Source organism: Lampris incognitus, chromosome 6 (assembly GCF_029633865.1).
Source record: "Lampris incognitus isolate fLamInc1 chromosome 6, fLamInc1.hap2, whole genome shotgun sequence".
Taxonomy (NCBI): Eukaryota; Metazoa; Chordata; class Actinopteri; order Lampriformes; family Lampridae; genus Lampris; species Lampris incognitus.
In genome coordinates this window covers 11,592,260-11,605,820 of record NC_079216.1, presented here as the reverse complement: position 1 = coordinate 11,605,820, position 13,561 = coordinate 11,592,260, and the positions used below count along the sequence as shown (strand labels likewise).

The following is a 13,561-nucleotide window of genomic DNA, read 5'->3' as shown; positions in this document are numbered from 1 at the left end:
AATTGCTGTGTAATTACTCAGTCCACCGCGGCCCTTTCATTGCAAAGAGCAGTGGCACTAATAGCATTAAGCTTCAAAGCCACGGAGGGGCCAGAGACAGTAGGCTGTGTTAATATTCATAAAGGCCCGCTTGGACACTGCTGGACCGCATTATGCTCGCAATACAAAACCGTGCGCTTGCCGCGATGAGCCAGCATGGCCTGCTGCACAGCAAAATGACAAAGAAAAAAAAACATTTCAGTCTGTTTTTTTTTTCCTTTCTATGAATGATGTGAAAGGTTGTATTCTAGAGGCAGACTTCTGGTGACACTACCTGCAGTGTGATGTACGGGTGTGTACTGTAAGCCCAGGTGAATGGGATGAATCTGTAGCACATGGCGGTAAAGAATATTCAAAATCAAATCAAATTTAATGAGCTTGGTGTGTGTGTGTGAACGAGTGTCGGTGAATACATGTGGTGTGCAAAGTGTGTGCCCTGTTGCATTGGTATGTGTGTGCTCACATGCACGTACATGCATGTATGCATGCATGTGTATGTACGTGCATGTGTTCCCAATACATTCACCTTATCGTCCCTCTTTCATATGGTTCAGTGAACTGCTTCAAGTTTTCCTGGCTTCATCATTCATCTCACCCACAGGTGAACAGTTCAACCATCATGGCTGAACTCGTGTTGAACCACACGTACTGTAGCGAATTCGGGGGACAACGCAACCGCAGGAGCTGCCGCGGCCGGGAAGCGAACCCGCATCGTCCGCACCGCGGGAGACATCGCTAACCGCTCGACTAAAGGGTCAGATCCGCGAGCCAGCGGCCAGCGTGTCTACTTATCCATGCACGTTACAGTACTTTCATCACACCTTTGTAACCACAGAGAGCAAGACACATGCACCGGGGATGGCAGCTTTATCTAACCATCCCAACACAGACCCAATTCTCTGAGGCCCTGATCGATAAGCTGCATAAAAACACAGAACCGAGAGGGGGGGGGTTACGTCACGTGATGCGGCGAAGCCAGATAGACGGTAGCCCGGGGGGGGGGCTCTCCAAACACATTCATTTTAAAACCTTTATAAGCACCCTAAAACCACAGAAATGAGTGTAAACTACTAATAAGACACGTTAGCCCCTGGCTAACGGGTCTGACCCTTTAGCCGAGCGGTTAGTGACGTCGCCTTGTGGTGCAGTACACCCCGTATCGAATCCCGCACCGGGCAACAAATTAACCGGTTACATTAGTCCAGGGGCCCCCAATTCTTTTCCTAGCGGGCCACTTTTAGGGCCACTTTTAAAACCACAGGCCTCTCAACCTCCAGCAGCATGTTGTTCGTTAGTTTGTTTCGGTGTCGATACGTTGTAGGTATTATAATTTAAACAGAGGTTTTTCATCTATTTTTCGATATATTACTAGTCTCACTTTTACTAAGAAATTAATTATTTCACATACAGTAGTGGCCAAAAGTTTAGTCCGGGTGCCGAATTTTTTATTTCCAAAAAAAAAAATTAAAAGGTTTTTTTTTTTTTTGGTAGGGAAATAAAAAAAAATTCTTCCTTCTGGCATTTCTCCAAAAATTCTCGCGGACCATAAATCAACCCATCACGGGCCCGACGTGGCCCGCGGGCCGCCTATTGGGGACCCCTGCATTTTAGTCGGTCTGTGTCTGGACTGAGAGCTATGCCGGATACGCTGTTGCTCCCGCGCTGCTGAGGGGGAGGAGCCTGTCGGCGCGGCGGAGGACCGGTTGGTGGAGCTGCTGGACTCTTTCGTGTTATCAAGCTGAGAAAGGAAAATGTCTTTTTAATAACGGAGAAAGTTGGCCAACTGGAAAACTACAGCCGACTCGGCGATATATACATGTCATTAATCTCCGGGAAGGCTGCTGTTGTGTAGGTGGTTCAGTATCAGACGTCAACACACGGAACAGGAGAGCGTGTACTTCACTTAGCACTTTCTTCGTCGACACGTTTTACTTCTTCTACTCCTTCTACACATGCGTAACTCACAGTACCTGGGACATGTTAACCGCAGTAGTGCCACCTAGCGTTCTCCAACGTAAATAGCATTAACAGAACACAATGCATCACTATGTATGTGTATGGACACGACAGCTGCGAGGGAAACGACCCTGTAGATCAGTGTTTCTCAACCGGGGGTCCGCGGACCCCTAGTCGTCCGTGGTGTAATTGCAAGGGGTCCGTGAAAATAAAATATCTTTAAAAAAAAGATCCTATGACATTTATAGAAATAGGATTATTTTACTCAAATGTGACTGAGACCTTTATCTACCTAAACTATAAAGGGTAACAGGACTTTTTTCTCTAATTACATCTGTTTCACAAGTGTAATTTATTGTATTTCAATAAGAGATCTCGCTCCCGTTTGCATTGTTAAAAGTTACTGCATAAAAATGCTGTTGTTATATATATCTGAAAGTTACTGAATACATATTCTGTTTTGTTACATATATCTGAAAGTTACTGAATACATATTCTGTTTTGTTACATATATCTGAACGTTACTGAATACATATTCTGTTTTGTTACATATATCTGAAAGTTACTGAATACATATTCTGTTTTGTTAACTATATCTAAGTTACAACTGAAAGCTCTTATTTTTGCCCCAAAGAGGGAATAAATGCTATAATGCAATTTAAAATGCAGTTTCTACTGTTTCTATGAAATTGCAACCCCCCTCCCCCAAGATCAGGTGGAGGGGTCCTCAGGGTAGATCAAAAATACGCAGGGGGTCCAGGACCCCAAAAAGGTTGAGAACCACTGCTGTAGATGGTTTGCTAGTTGGGTCCCTGCCACCCTGGGACAAAAGCATTTCACCGAGCCCCTGATAGCACAGCAGACTGCACTCCGTCCACTTGCAGACCAGAAACTAAGACCTGCCCTGATATTTTTTTTTCTTGTTTCAGTCACGACTTCTGCGAAAAGTAAAGGCCTATCTCCCTCCAGATGAAAAGGGTAACTCATGCATTTACTACCTGTCATTTGGGTTATTGTAACGCATTGTGTATGGTGTAGTAGCTCAGTTGCTTCGTCGCCTGCAGCTTGTACAAAATGCAGCCGCTCGCCTGTACTGGCCTCCCTTCACTGGCTTCCTGTCTGTTTTAGGACCCAGTTTCAGATTTTATTACTTGTTTTTAAGTCTTTAAATGGGCTGGCACCACCTTACTTATCTGAGCTAAGACATCGTCATACACCAGTCGGAGCACTCAGGTCGACAAACCAGATGCTCTTCTGAGATCCAGGCTTAAGAAGAGGGGCGACAGCCTTTGCAGTGGCTGCCCCTGATCCCTTGAACAATTTACCAGCACATTTTATTGTGAAAATATACTTTAACTCTTGTTTTATTGTTTACGTTTTATATTGTTTATTTTATTATGTTTTATTTACATATATTTTTTATTCATATGTGTCACTTATTCTATATTGTATTTTAAGCTTCTGCAGCACTTTGATTGAACTGTAGTTGTTTTAAATGTGTTATATAGTATGTGTGTCTGACATTCTTGTGTAAGAAGTGGGGTTGTTGTGAAGCATCTAGTGTGTTGATGTGGTGTTGTGTGCCTGTCACGTCTCACTCTCAACCTTCACCGCTGGCTAGCAGAAACGTGAACAGCAGAGCCGAGCACTAAGTCTCTCCCTGCCAGTACATAGCCTCTCCAACAGCAAGCCCTGTAGCGCCTCCTCGTGGCGACACACGGTAACTGGGTACACCTTGGACCCTGGCTGAACTACAAGGGACTCGGAGGAGGTCTGGCCTCTAGACGTGCGGTAGGCAGGCCCACCGGTGTGTGGATATTCCCTGATGCCCACGAACCCCCCCCCTCCCCCAGCTATGGGTTAAATAGTGCCACTGCCTAGTGGATAACTCGGGGGAGGAATAGGCTGCAGGAGTAAACCCCCTACACAACATCAACGCCCACAGTGCTGTTGTTTTTTTTGTTTTTGTTTTTGTTCTTGCCCTTTCGTATGTGTCTAAGTGGGAGAGTACTGCTGGCATCGTGTGTGGCTGCCGCTTCTCCCTCTCGTAGCCCCCCCTGCCCATCCACCCCTACATGTCTGTGTTATGTTTATCTGTTGTCTTGTATCACCCCGTTTATTGTAAAGCGACTTTGAGGGTTAGAAAAGCACTATATAAGATTGATTTATTATTATTATTATTATTATTATTATATGAATAAACGTGACTTGACTTGACTTGATATGCCTGCTGAAATATCAAGATTGGGACAAAATCCTGAGCGCCAGTTTAAAGAAACGCAGGAAGGAGCACGGCCAAGTTAAGAGGGACCTCCGATCTAAATCCCACTAAACAACCAGCAGAGTCTTTGCTGAGGAACATGATTAGGAGACACAGGTGTGTATTGCTTGGTTGGAACCAAACCCTTCACCCACACTGGCCCTTTCTGGATAAGACTGCCCACCCCTGTCCTAGATAATGTAAGTGATGACAGCACTCTCAATGTACATTTGATAGATTTGTTTCAGCTTAAGCCGACTAAATTGCGTAGTAATAATTTTTGAAACGAGTGTTTTCAGTATTTGTAATAATTTCCTGTTTCACTTAAAATTGGACAATTTTGTATGGTAATTCATCTTTTCAAACAGTGCCCTGAGCTGGACAAGGTGCTTGCGAATCAGCCAGACGTGTCATGCGTGATAAGTGCAAAGTGCACATGATCCAGCGGCGGCGCCAGGGTATTTTTTCTTGGTTAAACCATGGTAGGGCTAATCCATACAGTGGTCGGGCTTGAATCAATGTCAAATTTTCAATGTGAATATATACATAATGGAATAGCACCTCCTCCTAAACAGCTATAAATACCACGCATTAGGCTACTATGCAAGACGATTGCACCACCGACTCCCTTTTCACATGCAATATTAGCCTACATCGAGAGCAACAGTCGTACGGATGGTCACTAGCCTACTACTGAGTTTAGACAGAATAGTATTCATGCTGACTCGACAGCAAACAAACGCATAGCTTTGATGCTGCACGGCGGCAGCATTAAGAAATAGCCTAGAACCAGAACAAAAATGTGTCACTCTAAGTCGCTCGCTGCACCTAGCTAAGTTCATGACAGACTGCTGCCCGGTCACCTACCAACCCGAGGATGACCCAAGTCAGCTTTCCTACAGCCATTAAACTGACCCAAAGCACAATTAACTACAAACACGTCCTAGTTAAAAACTGCCATCCCCGGCAGGAGAAACAAAATAACCACACGTGTAGCCCAAAGCTAACAATGTAAGTTAAGCTCCGCTAAACCAGGCTAGGCTAAGCTAACAACGTAAGTTAAGCTCTGCTAAACCAGGCTAGGCTAAGCTAAAAACAAGTGGGCTACAACACCATGGCAACAGTAAACAATGTGTCTCAGCGAAAGACAAGGCTGTCAGCAGAGTTTCAAAATCAACCATATTGGCTAATTTGAAATATATTCAGACTCACCATTGACGGCTTCAAAGGAGCACAATCCGGCGGTTGTTGTGGTTGTTGGCAAACACATCAGTGATGCGCTGGACATCCAAGTCCTTCGGTCCTTTATTAGTTGATGGCCAGCAGGGCCAAGCTGCTCTTTCGGGCATCACCACTGCTGTGCCGTAGATGGTTCTTGATGCGATGGAGGCAAGAGAGGCTGCGCTCGCACGTTGCAGAGGTCACAGGCAAGGTCAGTGCGATGCAGATGAGTCTGTGTAAATCCACCAGTAGGGCCGCATTAAAGCAAGAAATCCCGCCATGTCATCCACAACATGCTAAGCGAACAGCTACAACCGTTACATGTCCAGAATCCTAAGTACGAAGTAGCAGCTCCTCGGCCAACTCTTGTGGTTTAGATAAGATACCTTATTGCCATCGTGTACACACATCGAAATTTCCTTTGGTGACTCTCAGACCAGCAACACCAGACAAAGTAAATGATTAAAAAAAAAAGATAAAAAGATAAAAAGGAACAAACATTTTGTATCAATAAGTGAGGTAGTAAAAATAAGTGAGGTAGCAAAAATGATAATGAGACAATAAAAGATATCAGCGGCTTTTAAAGCTCAAAATAGTGCATGGGGCTACTGCACATAGTTGTCCATATTGCAGCGGCTTTAGCACCAGTTAGTCCCCAGCAGCTACAGGCCGGTGTGTGTGTTATACTTCTAATTTAACAGACCTCCGATAAAATTACATTCAATACAGTGTAGGTCAGGTGAATCGGGCGTACTAAATTGTCCCTAGGGGTGTGTGTGTGTGTGTGTGTGTGTATGAGAGGCCATATAGGCCATATCCCATACTTAAACTCTCACATACACTACTGAGAATGCTCTCACATACTACTGAAAATGCTCTTATATACACATGTGAAATCCTCTCACATACACATGTGAAATCCTCTCACATACTACTGAAACTCCTCTTATATACAACTATTGCATTTCAGTAGTATGTGAGAGGATTTTCAGTAGTATGTGAGAGGATTTCACATGTGTATTTGAGAGCATTTTCAGTAGTGTATGCGAGAGGTAAAGTATGGAATATGGCCTATACGGCCTCTCATAGTGTTGGCCCTGTGATGGCCTGGCGGCTTGTCCAGGTGTCTCCCTGCCTGCCACCCAATGACTGACCGCTGGTATAGGCTCCTGCATCCCCATGACCCTGAGAGCAGGATAAGCGGTTGCGATAATGGATAATGGACGGAGAACTGATCTAGCACTCTAGATGCTTCTAGATGCTTTGATATGCAGAGAGTGCGACAGGTGGCTTTCTCCCATCACACATGTTTTTCTTCCTCTGTGGTCGGTGTGGTTCAGTCCATCAGATGTTTTGGAGTGAAAACAGATTCACAGTTAAAGTTCGGGAGCTGAGGTATACCGTATAACCCTGAACCACAAGAGTCGAAGCCGCTGCTTCGTACTTAGGACTTTGAACAGTTGACATTCCGATGAGTTAACGGTTGTAGCTGTTAGCTTAGCATGTTAACCACATTAGCAATGAATGAGTAAACCAAGTATCTATTTGTCCCTCTTTAAATAGAAATAAATCAAGATGAGACCAGATTTAAATTGTACTGTAACAGGAAATGTATTCCAGGGTCTGGTAGTAGTATGCTACCTAAGTCCAAATAATTAACTAATGGACTGGAACGTATCCTCCCTCAAATAAATGTCCACCCTTTGTTTTAAGTAAACGCACAAAAATAAAATAAAATAAATGATCTTCTGCTGTAATTTGTAATTTATGACTTATACATGAAAGAGAATGAATATAACAAGCATGAATGAATGAATGACAGTGAAGAGATAGTTTAGCTATTAAGAAAAGAAAATAATCAAATTCTTGTTCAATATTTTTTTTTCTTTCAGTCTTAATCAAGAGTGAAAAGTTTTGCTGTTGTAAACCAATGAACAGTAAAACCTCCTACAGTGGAAGAATGTGTTTATCCTTGATTTGATACTCATCGATCCATGCGAAAGCACTCCCAACAAACAGCTGAAACAAAACAAAAGTTGGGTACCCAAAAAGTAAAAAAAAAAATATATATACATATATATATATACAATAGTGCTCGTTACCAAAGAATTATGTTCTCTGATACTCAAGTGACCCGAGAACAGAAGTAGGTGATGGTGGCCAACTCGTCTTCAGTGTCCAAGGAGAATGATGCTATCTACTCAGCTCCCGTCCCATCCATCAGCTAGCAGGAGAACATGGCAGAGAGTGGTGATTGGACAGTAAGAAAGGCTAGACGCTGGCAACACTTGGCTAAGTATTCTCTCCTCCTCGTCTCCTCTCATTTAGTCAAGTGAACCCGCAAACCCTAGCTGTGAGATCCCCACTCTACAGCCGTAAAGCTGTGCTCACAGCCGGGACTCTTAAAGAGACAGTGTACCTATTAACACTGAATCAACTGACTAAGTAACTGCTGGGTTAAAAATGCACACAGATAAAAAACAGATTTGGACTCCGTACTTCCAGAAAACAAACTAGTTGGTATAATCAAAGAGGATAAAATTAGTTCATGAATATGTGATAATTGTGTTTTTTTTGTGTGTCTATGAGCCGTATGCAGCCGCTAATCAAGTAAAGTGCTGTGTGTGATCTCAGTCCCTTGTCTGCTGATGGATATGGGGCGAGACCACATAACACAGCGTTGAAAGTTGACACTAAAGGGGTACCCAGAGCGTTGCACAGTGACGAAGAGGGTCCAGACCAAGTGTCCCTATGTCACATACGGACGCTTGTTAATAATTAAATAATGTTTGTTCATTTATACCAGTCTGCATTATTGATCGATTGTCCGACAATCTCCAGATCATTGTCACATTTCAAGTGGGTAAAATAATGCAAATGCAACTTGGACTAGTTTTTCTACGATGGCTCTGTTATCAGACATCTCTCATTTGCTGTCTCGTTCTCTCTACTGTCTGTGGGCCTCTTGAGGATGCTTTTCACATTGCTCTTTCCATGATCTTGGTCCCATTGTTTCTAAACAAATATAGTCCTAAACCCATCCTGTGTGTACTTGAGATCACCAGTTGCCTTAAGGATCTCCCAAATATTTAGACTAGTCTTAAACCAGGATTCACTTCAGTCTCATCAGGATGTGGCTTTGGTACTTGTCAGTCCTGGCTCATGTCTACTTACACATGAACACACACTCTCATGAACACACACGCTCATGAATACACACCCTCATGAATACACACCCTCATGAATACACAACCTTATGAACACACACCATAATGAACTGACACCCTCATGAACACACACCCTATAAACTAATAACATAATTATAAACTAGTAGCCACTCAGAATGGGCCGTTGGAGAACTATCTAAATACACACAACATACACAAACAAACACACACTTGCTTGCTTGCTGGTTGTCCATCATGCCCGATGATGACCATCTTCTTCTATTTGTGGGTCCTTTGAGGACTCAGATAGCAGAAGATACCTGTGCAGCAGAGATGGTTTTTAAAGTGGCATGGGGGTTGCGCTTCTCCCAACGCCACATGACTTGATTGTAGAGGAGATGGTTCCGATGGCAAGGGGGATCCCTAGACGACCGGCACCTCCACACAACTGCAGGGGGCTGCCGGAAATCCAGTTTTTTGGAAACCGCCTCGAAGCGTGCCGCCACAGCTTGCTTTTCTGTTGGGGTAAGCTCCCTTAGCCTTATGTCTTCCAGACTCACCCACAAGGCAGCGGGGCAGTGGTTGATAGGTGCCAGGGCGTGTCCACCAGGGTGGGCCTGCACACCATATCTCTGGGGCCCACTGCTGCTCCGAGATCCCCTGCCAAGTTAGCCTGGGGCCGCAAGACCCCAGTTACCATGTGTGGCCACGGGGAGGCCTGGCAGGAGTCTTGGTGAAGGAGAGGCTATGTACTGGCAAGGGGAGGCTTACACGCTAGGATGCTGCCCTATTCGCCACAAAGGCCAGCCAGCGGCAGCAAGCTAAGGGCAGGAAGGACACAAGCGGGTTGGAAGAACACATGCACCTTCCCTCCAACTACACACTGCTGCACTAGACGCATCACAACACCCTGTGTGTATGTACACACACACACATAAACAAACACACACACACACACACACACAGGAAACCCTTTAGCGGCCCACAGAGCAAACCATGGCGGTCATAGGACAATATCCTAATATTACCTGTTAGAATCTATGGACACTCTCCCCGAGTGTTTCCCAGCGTCCTGCCAGCGTTTTTCTACCTGGATAAGGTGTTAAGTGGACACCTTAATCCATTCCCAGCCTCTTGCTCTGGATGTGCAGTGTGCGACTTAGTGACTCAGCATTAGTAGTTGAATCTTTGGCCAAAAGTGTGAGAGACGGTCATATACAGTCACATACATATCAACTTTGTCTACAGGTATGTGCTGTTGATGTATTTTGGTTTTTTGTGCATGTCCTTGCATAATCATGTGTTGATGTCTAGAGTGACCAAGACCACCAGTGACCTGTTTAGATGTCTGGAGTCAAGTATTTGTTTGTGTGTGGTTTAAAGTCAGAATATTACTACAAGACAGAAGAGTTGGGAGTGAGACTGTGGTGTCTTGGTACTCTGACTGTGACGCTAGCAAAGCAGGGTAAGCACACTGCAGCTAATAACAGTAATAATGGGTCTGCTTTCGGGGCGTCCGGGTAGCGCGGTGGTCTATTCTGTTGCCTACCAACACGGGGGATCGGCGGTTCGAATCCCCCTGTTAGCTCCGGCATGGTCGGGCGTCCCTACACACACACTTGGCCGGGTCTGCGCGTGGGAAGCCGGATGTGGGTATGCATCCTGGTCGCTGCACATAACCTTGACTCGTATCACATGAGCGACATATTTGCCTGTTTAGGTAGTCTACTGAAACGTGTTTAAGTTGGCTGCCATTCAAAAACCCTCACCAACCACCTCTCACTTGGTGTGTCCTATAAAACGAGCACCAGCAGAGATGCGAAGAGACTTCGGTTTAAGCACAAATAGAGAATGAGAGGGATCCTGTGTCTTCTCCTTGTGGCCCTGGCCACCGCTAAGGTGTTTGATCGATGTGACTGGGCCAGGGTGCTGAAGAATAATGGGATGGATGGATACGTCGGCAAAGGCCTGGCCACCTGTGAGTAAAAGATGGCTGATGAGGGTCTATGGACAGGATGTTGTGTTGCTGTTAAGCCCACTGAGGCAAATTTGTAATTTGTGATATTGGGCTATACAAATAAAATTGATTTGATTTGATTTGATGTGTCATAGAGTCATAGAAATAATTATACATTCACACTTTGATTTGCTGTCGTTTATGAAATGCACTACACGAATAGATTTGCTTTGCCCTTTTCAATCTGGACTGGGGTGCGACATCTGTTTTTATCCATTTTATTTTCATAACGTTTAATGTAGTTTACACCGACACATACCGTATAAACTGTTGACGAGGCTTTGTTGCTCAACTTTTATATGCAAAGTGGGGAGGGATGTATTTTTTTTTTTTTATGAAGGCCTATACTTCAGCATGGAAAATATGTGAAATTGGGAAATAATTAATAGCCGAGATGATGTTAAAAGAGGTGAAGACAAAAGTGAATGAATGAAATAAAAGCTGCACAACTAGATTTGCAGGCCCGGTCACAGCGGTGGAGCTTCCTCTGGTAGCAATATCGTTCAAGCCCAAATCAGTGTTGGATTTGAAAGGTGTCTTTATCGAGTCTTTCAGCTCTTACTATTGTGATGTTGTGATGTTATTGTCTCAGGGGTGTGCCTCGCTAAGTGGTTGTCGAACTATAACACCTCGGCAATCACCCACCACAGCGACGGCTCCACAGACTACGGCATTTTTCAGTTTAACAGCCGCTACTGGTGTAAGGAACACATAACACGAAGGAGCTTAAACTTCTGTCACATCCAATGTAGTGGTGAGTAATATGCAGTAGTAATATGTCATAGTAATATAGGGACGAGGATGGGACCTAGTTTTGTGTATAAAGAAGAAAAAATAAAATCCATCATTAAAGAAAGCCTTTGTGTCTTGATGTCTTTTCCTTAGTTGACTTTTGATTGTTGTTCACGTAACCTAGTTTGGTCTTAAAGATGGATGCATGAAGATGACAATTGAGGCCAACACAAATTGTCTCTTTTCTTTTTCTGCAGAGCTCCTGACAGATGATGTCAGCGTTGCCATACGCTGTGTAAAGCGTGCGTTTAGATATTCCCACGACCAGTCCGGATGGTAAGAAATTTTGGAAAAACAAAACCTGTGAGCTTTTCATTTTATGCAGAATAAAAAAAAATAATGGATTACACTGTTACGATTCCTCCATGTTGAATTACTTATTCTATAATAAGGTGGTGACATTGAGCTTGTGGACAGTTACAAATATCTGGGGGTTGTTCTCGACAACAAACGGTGCTTTGAAACTCACGTTGCTTCCACATCACAGAAGGTCCAACAAAGACTTTTTTTCCCCGAGGAAAATGTGGACATTTAATGTGTCCTCCCAGATGATGACTCTCTTTTATACAAGGTTTATTGAAATAGTTTTAATGTACTGTATTGGGGCTTGGCTTAGTAATGTGAGTCTGACCAGTAAAAAAGGCTTCATAGACTCATCATATGGGCTAGTAAGATGTCAGGGAGAAGTCAAGCCCAGCTTACTGACCTTTATAATAGGAAGGAGGTCAGAAAGGCTACTTCCCTTCTGGAGCGCCAAGGTCACCCCCTTCGGCCAGAGTTTGAGCTGTTACCCTCAGGTCGTCGGTTGAGGATGTCCTGTATTAGGACTAAGAGATACAAGGCTTCCTTTGTCCCCACTGCCGTCCAATTTTTAAGTAGTAGATAGTATTCATCTGTTGTCTGCAGATCACTTGTTTCCATGGTCTGTATATTTGAACTCCTTTGGTTCTCCTTGCCCGCTATGTCCTGTTGTTTTTGTTGTCCTTCAGTGATGTGTCAATTCTGCCTTGGTGTTTGTATGTTTTGTTTGTGTGAGACTTTTATATATACTGGCTGCAAACTAATTCCCCTGTAAGTGATAAAAACGATATTTTGACTTGACTTTGACAATAAGATACGGTGGTATATATATATACATATATACATATTTTTTTTTTTTTTTAGGAAGGCTTGGCATCCTCATTGTTGGAATCAGGGCCTGAGCTCCTATCTTGCCGGATGTTCACTTTAACTCTCTGGAACCTGAACTCAATAAAACTATTGTGTCATATCTTTGCTCAGTGTCACATTTAATTGCAAAAACATGTAAACGATGCTGACTTTACATTTCAATGAATGGTGAACATCTCATGCATTCACCTATAAGATAAATTACTTACATTTACTTGTAACTCTTTTTGTGGGCTTTATTTTGCATTTATTGAGATAAAAGTGTTACATTGCATTAGATCATTCAATATTTGCATTCATGTAGCTCTGTTTGAGATCTGATAAGTGTTATTGGGCGGACAGTGTCATCAGACAGTTTGTTTAAAATAGAAGTGGTCTCAAAAAACAAGATAAAATATTTAGTTAGCAAGTTACATTTCAAACACATTAAAATCTGATATACACATAATGTGGGGCGGCACGGAAGATTGTGTGGAAAATATTTATATTGGTGAAACCAATATATTGAAAGAGAAGTGCTCTAACAAAACTATTAGGAACACACTTAGTGGTGTCACTGTCCCATCAACTAGATGTTTTGGTCCTCATCATTTAATGATATACAGTGGAAGAAAGCATGGTCAATTTGTGATAAATACTGTATCAATAACAAGTTTAATGAAGTGCCACTCGAGATACTGCAAAGAATTTATCCGGTAAAGCTTGTGTTAGAAAGATTCAAACTAGATATTGATTATAAGTGTACTTTTTTTGGACTAGAAAAAGACAGTATTACCCATCTATTCTTCCAATGTATAAATACAAGAATGTTCTTGATTGATGTAGCCAACGTGCTTAAAAAAAAAAGACTTAATATGAATATTGAAAGAAATATGTTTGATGTAATGCTATATTTTAGTAAAGATGAGATTGGAAATAACATACTGTAATGACCTACTT

The 13,561-nt window shown here is 43.1% G+C and overlaps 1 protein-coding gene across 1 annotated transcript; it reads left to right on the top strand.

Moving 5' to 3' along the window:
- Positions 1–10,481: 10,481 nt before the first annotated feature.
- On the top strand, positions 10,482–12,739 carry LOC130114046 (lysozyme C-like). Its single transcript, XM_056281774.1, has 4 exons — positions 10,482–10,621; positions 11,253–11,414; positions 11,650–11,728; positions 12,617–12,739. The coding sequence occupies exons 1-4, from the start codon at positions 10,495–10,497 to the stop codon at positions 12,681–12,683; spliced, it is 435 nt and encodes a 144-aa protein (XP_056137749.1). The 5' UTR covers positions 10,482–10,494; the 3' UTR covers positions 12,684–12,739.
- The last annotated feature ends 822 nt before the right edge of the window (positions 12,740–13,561 follow it).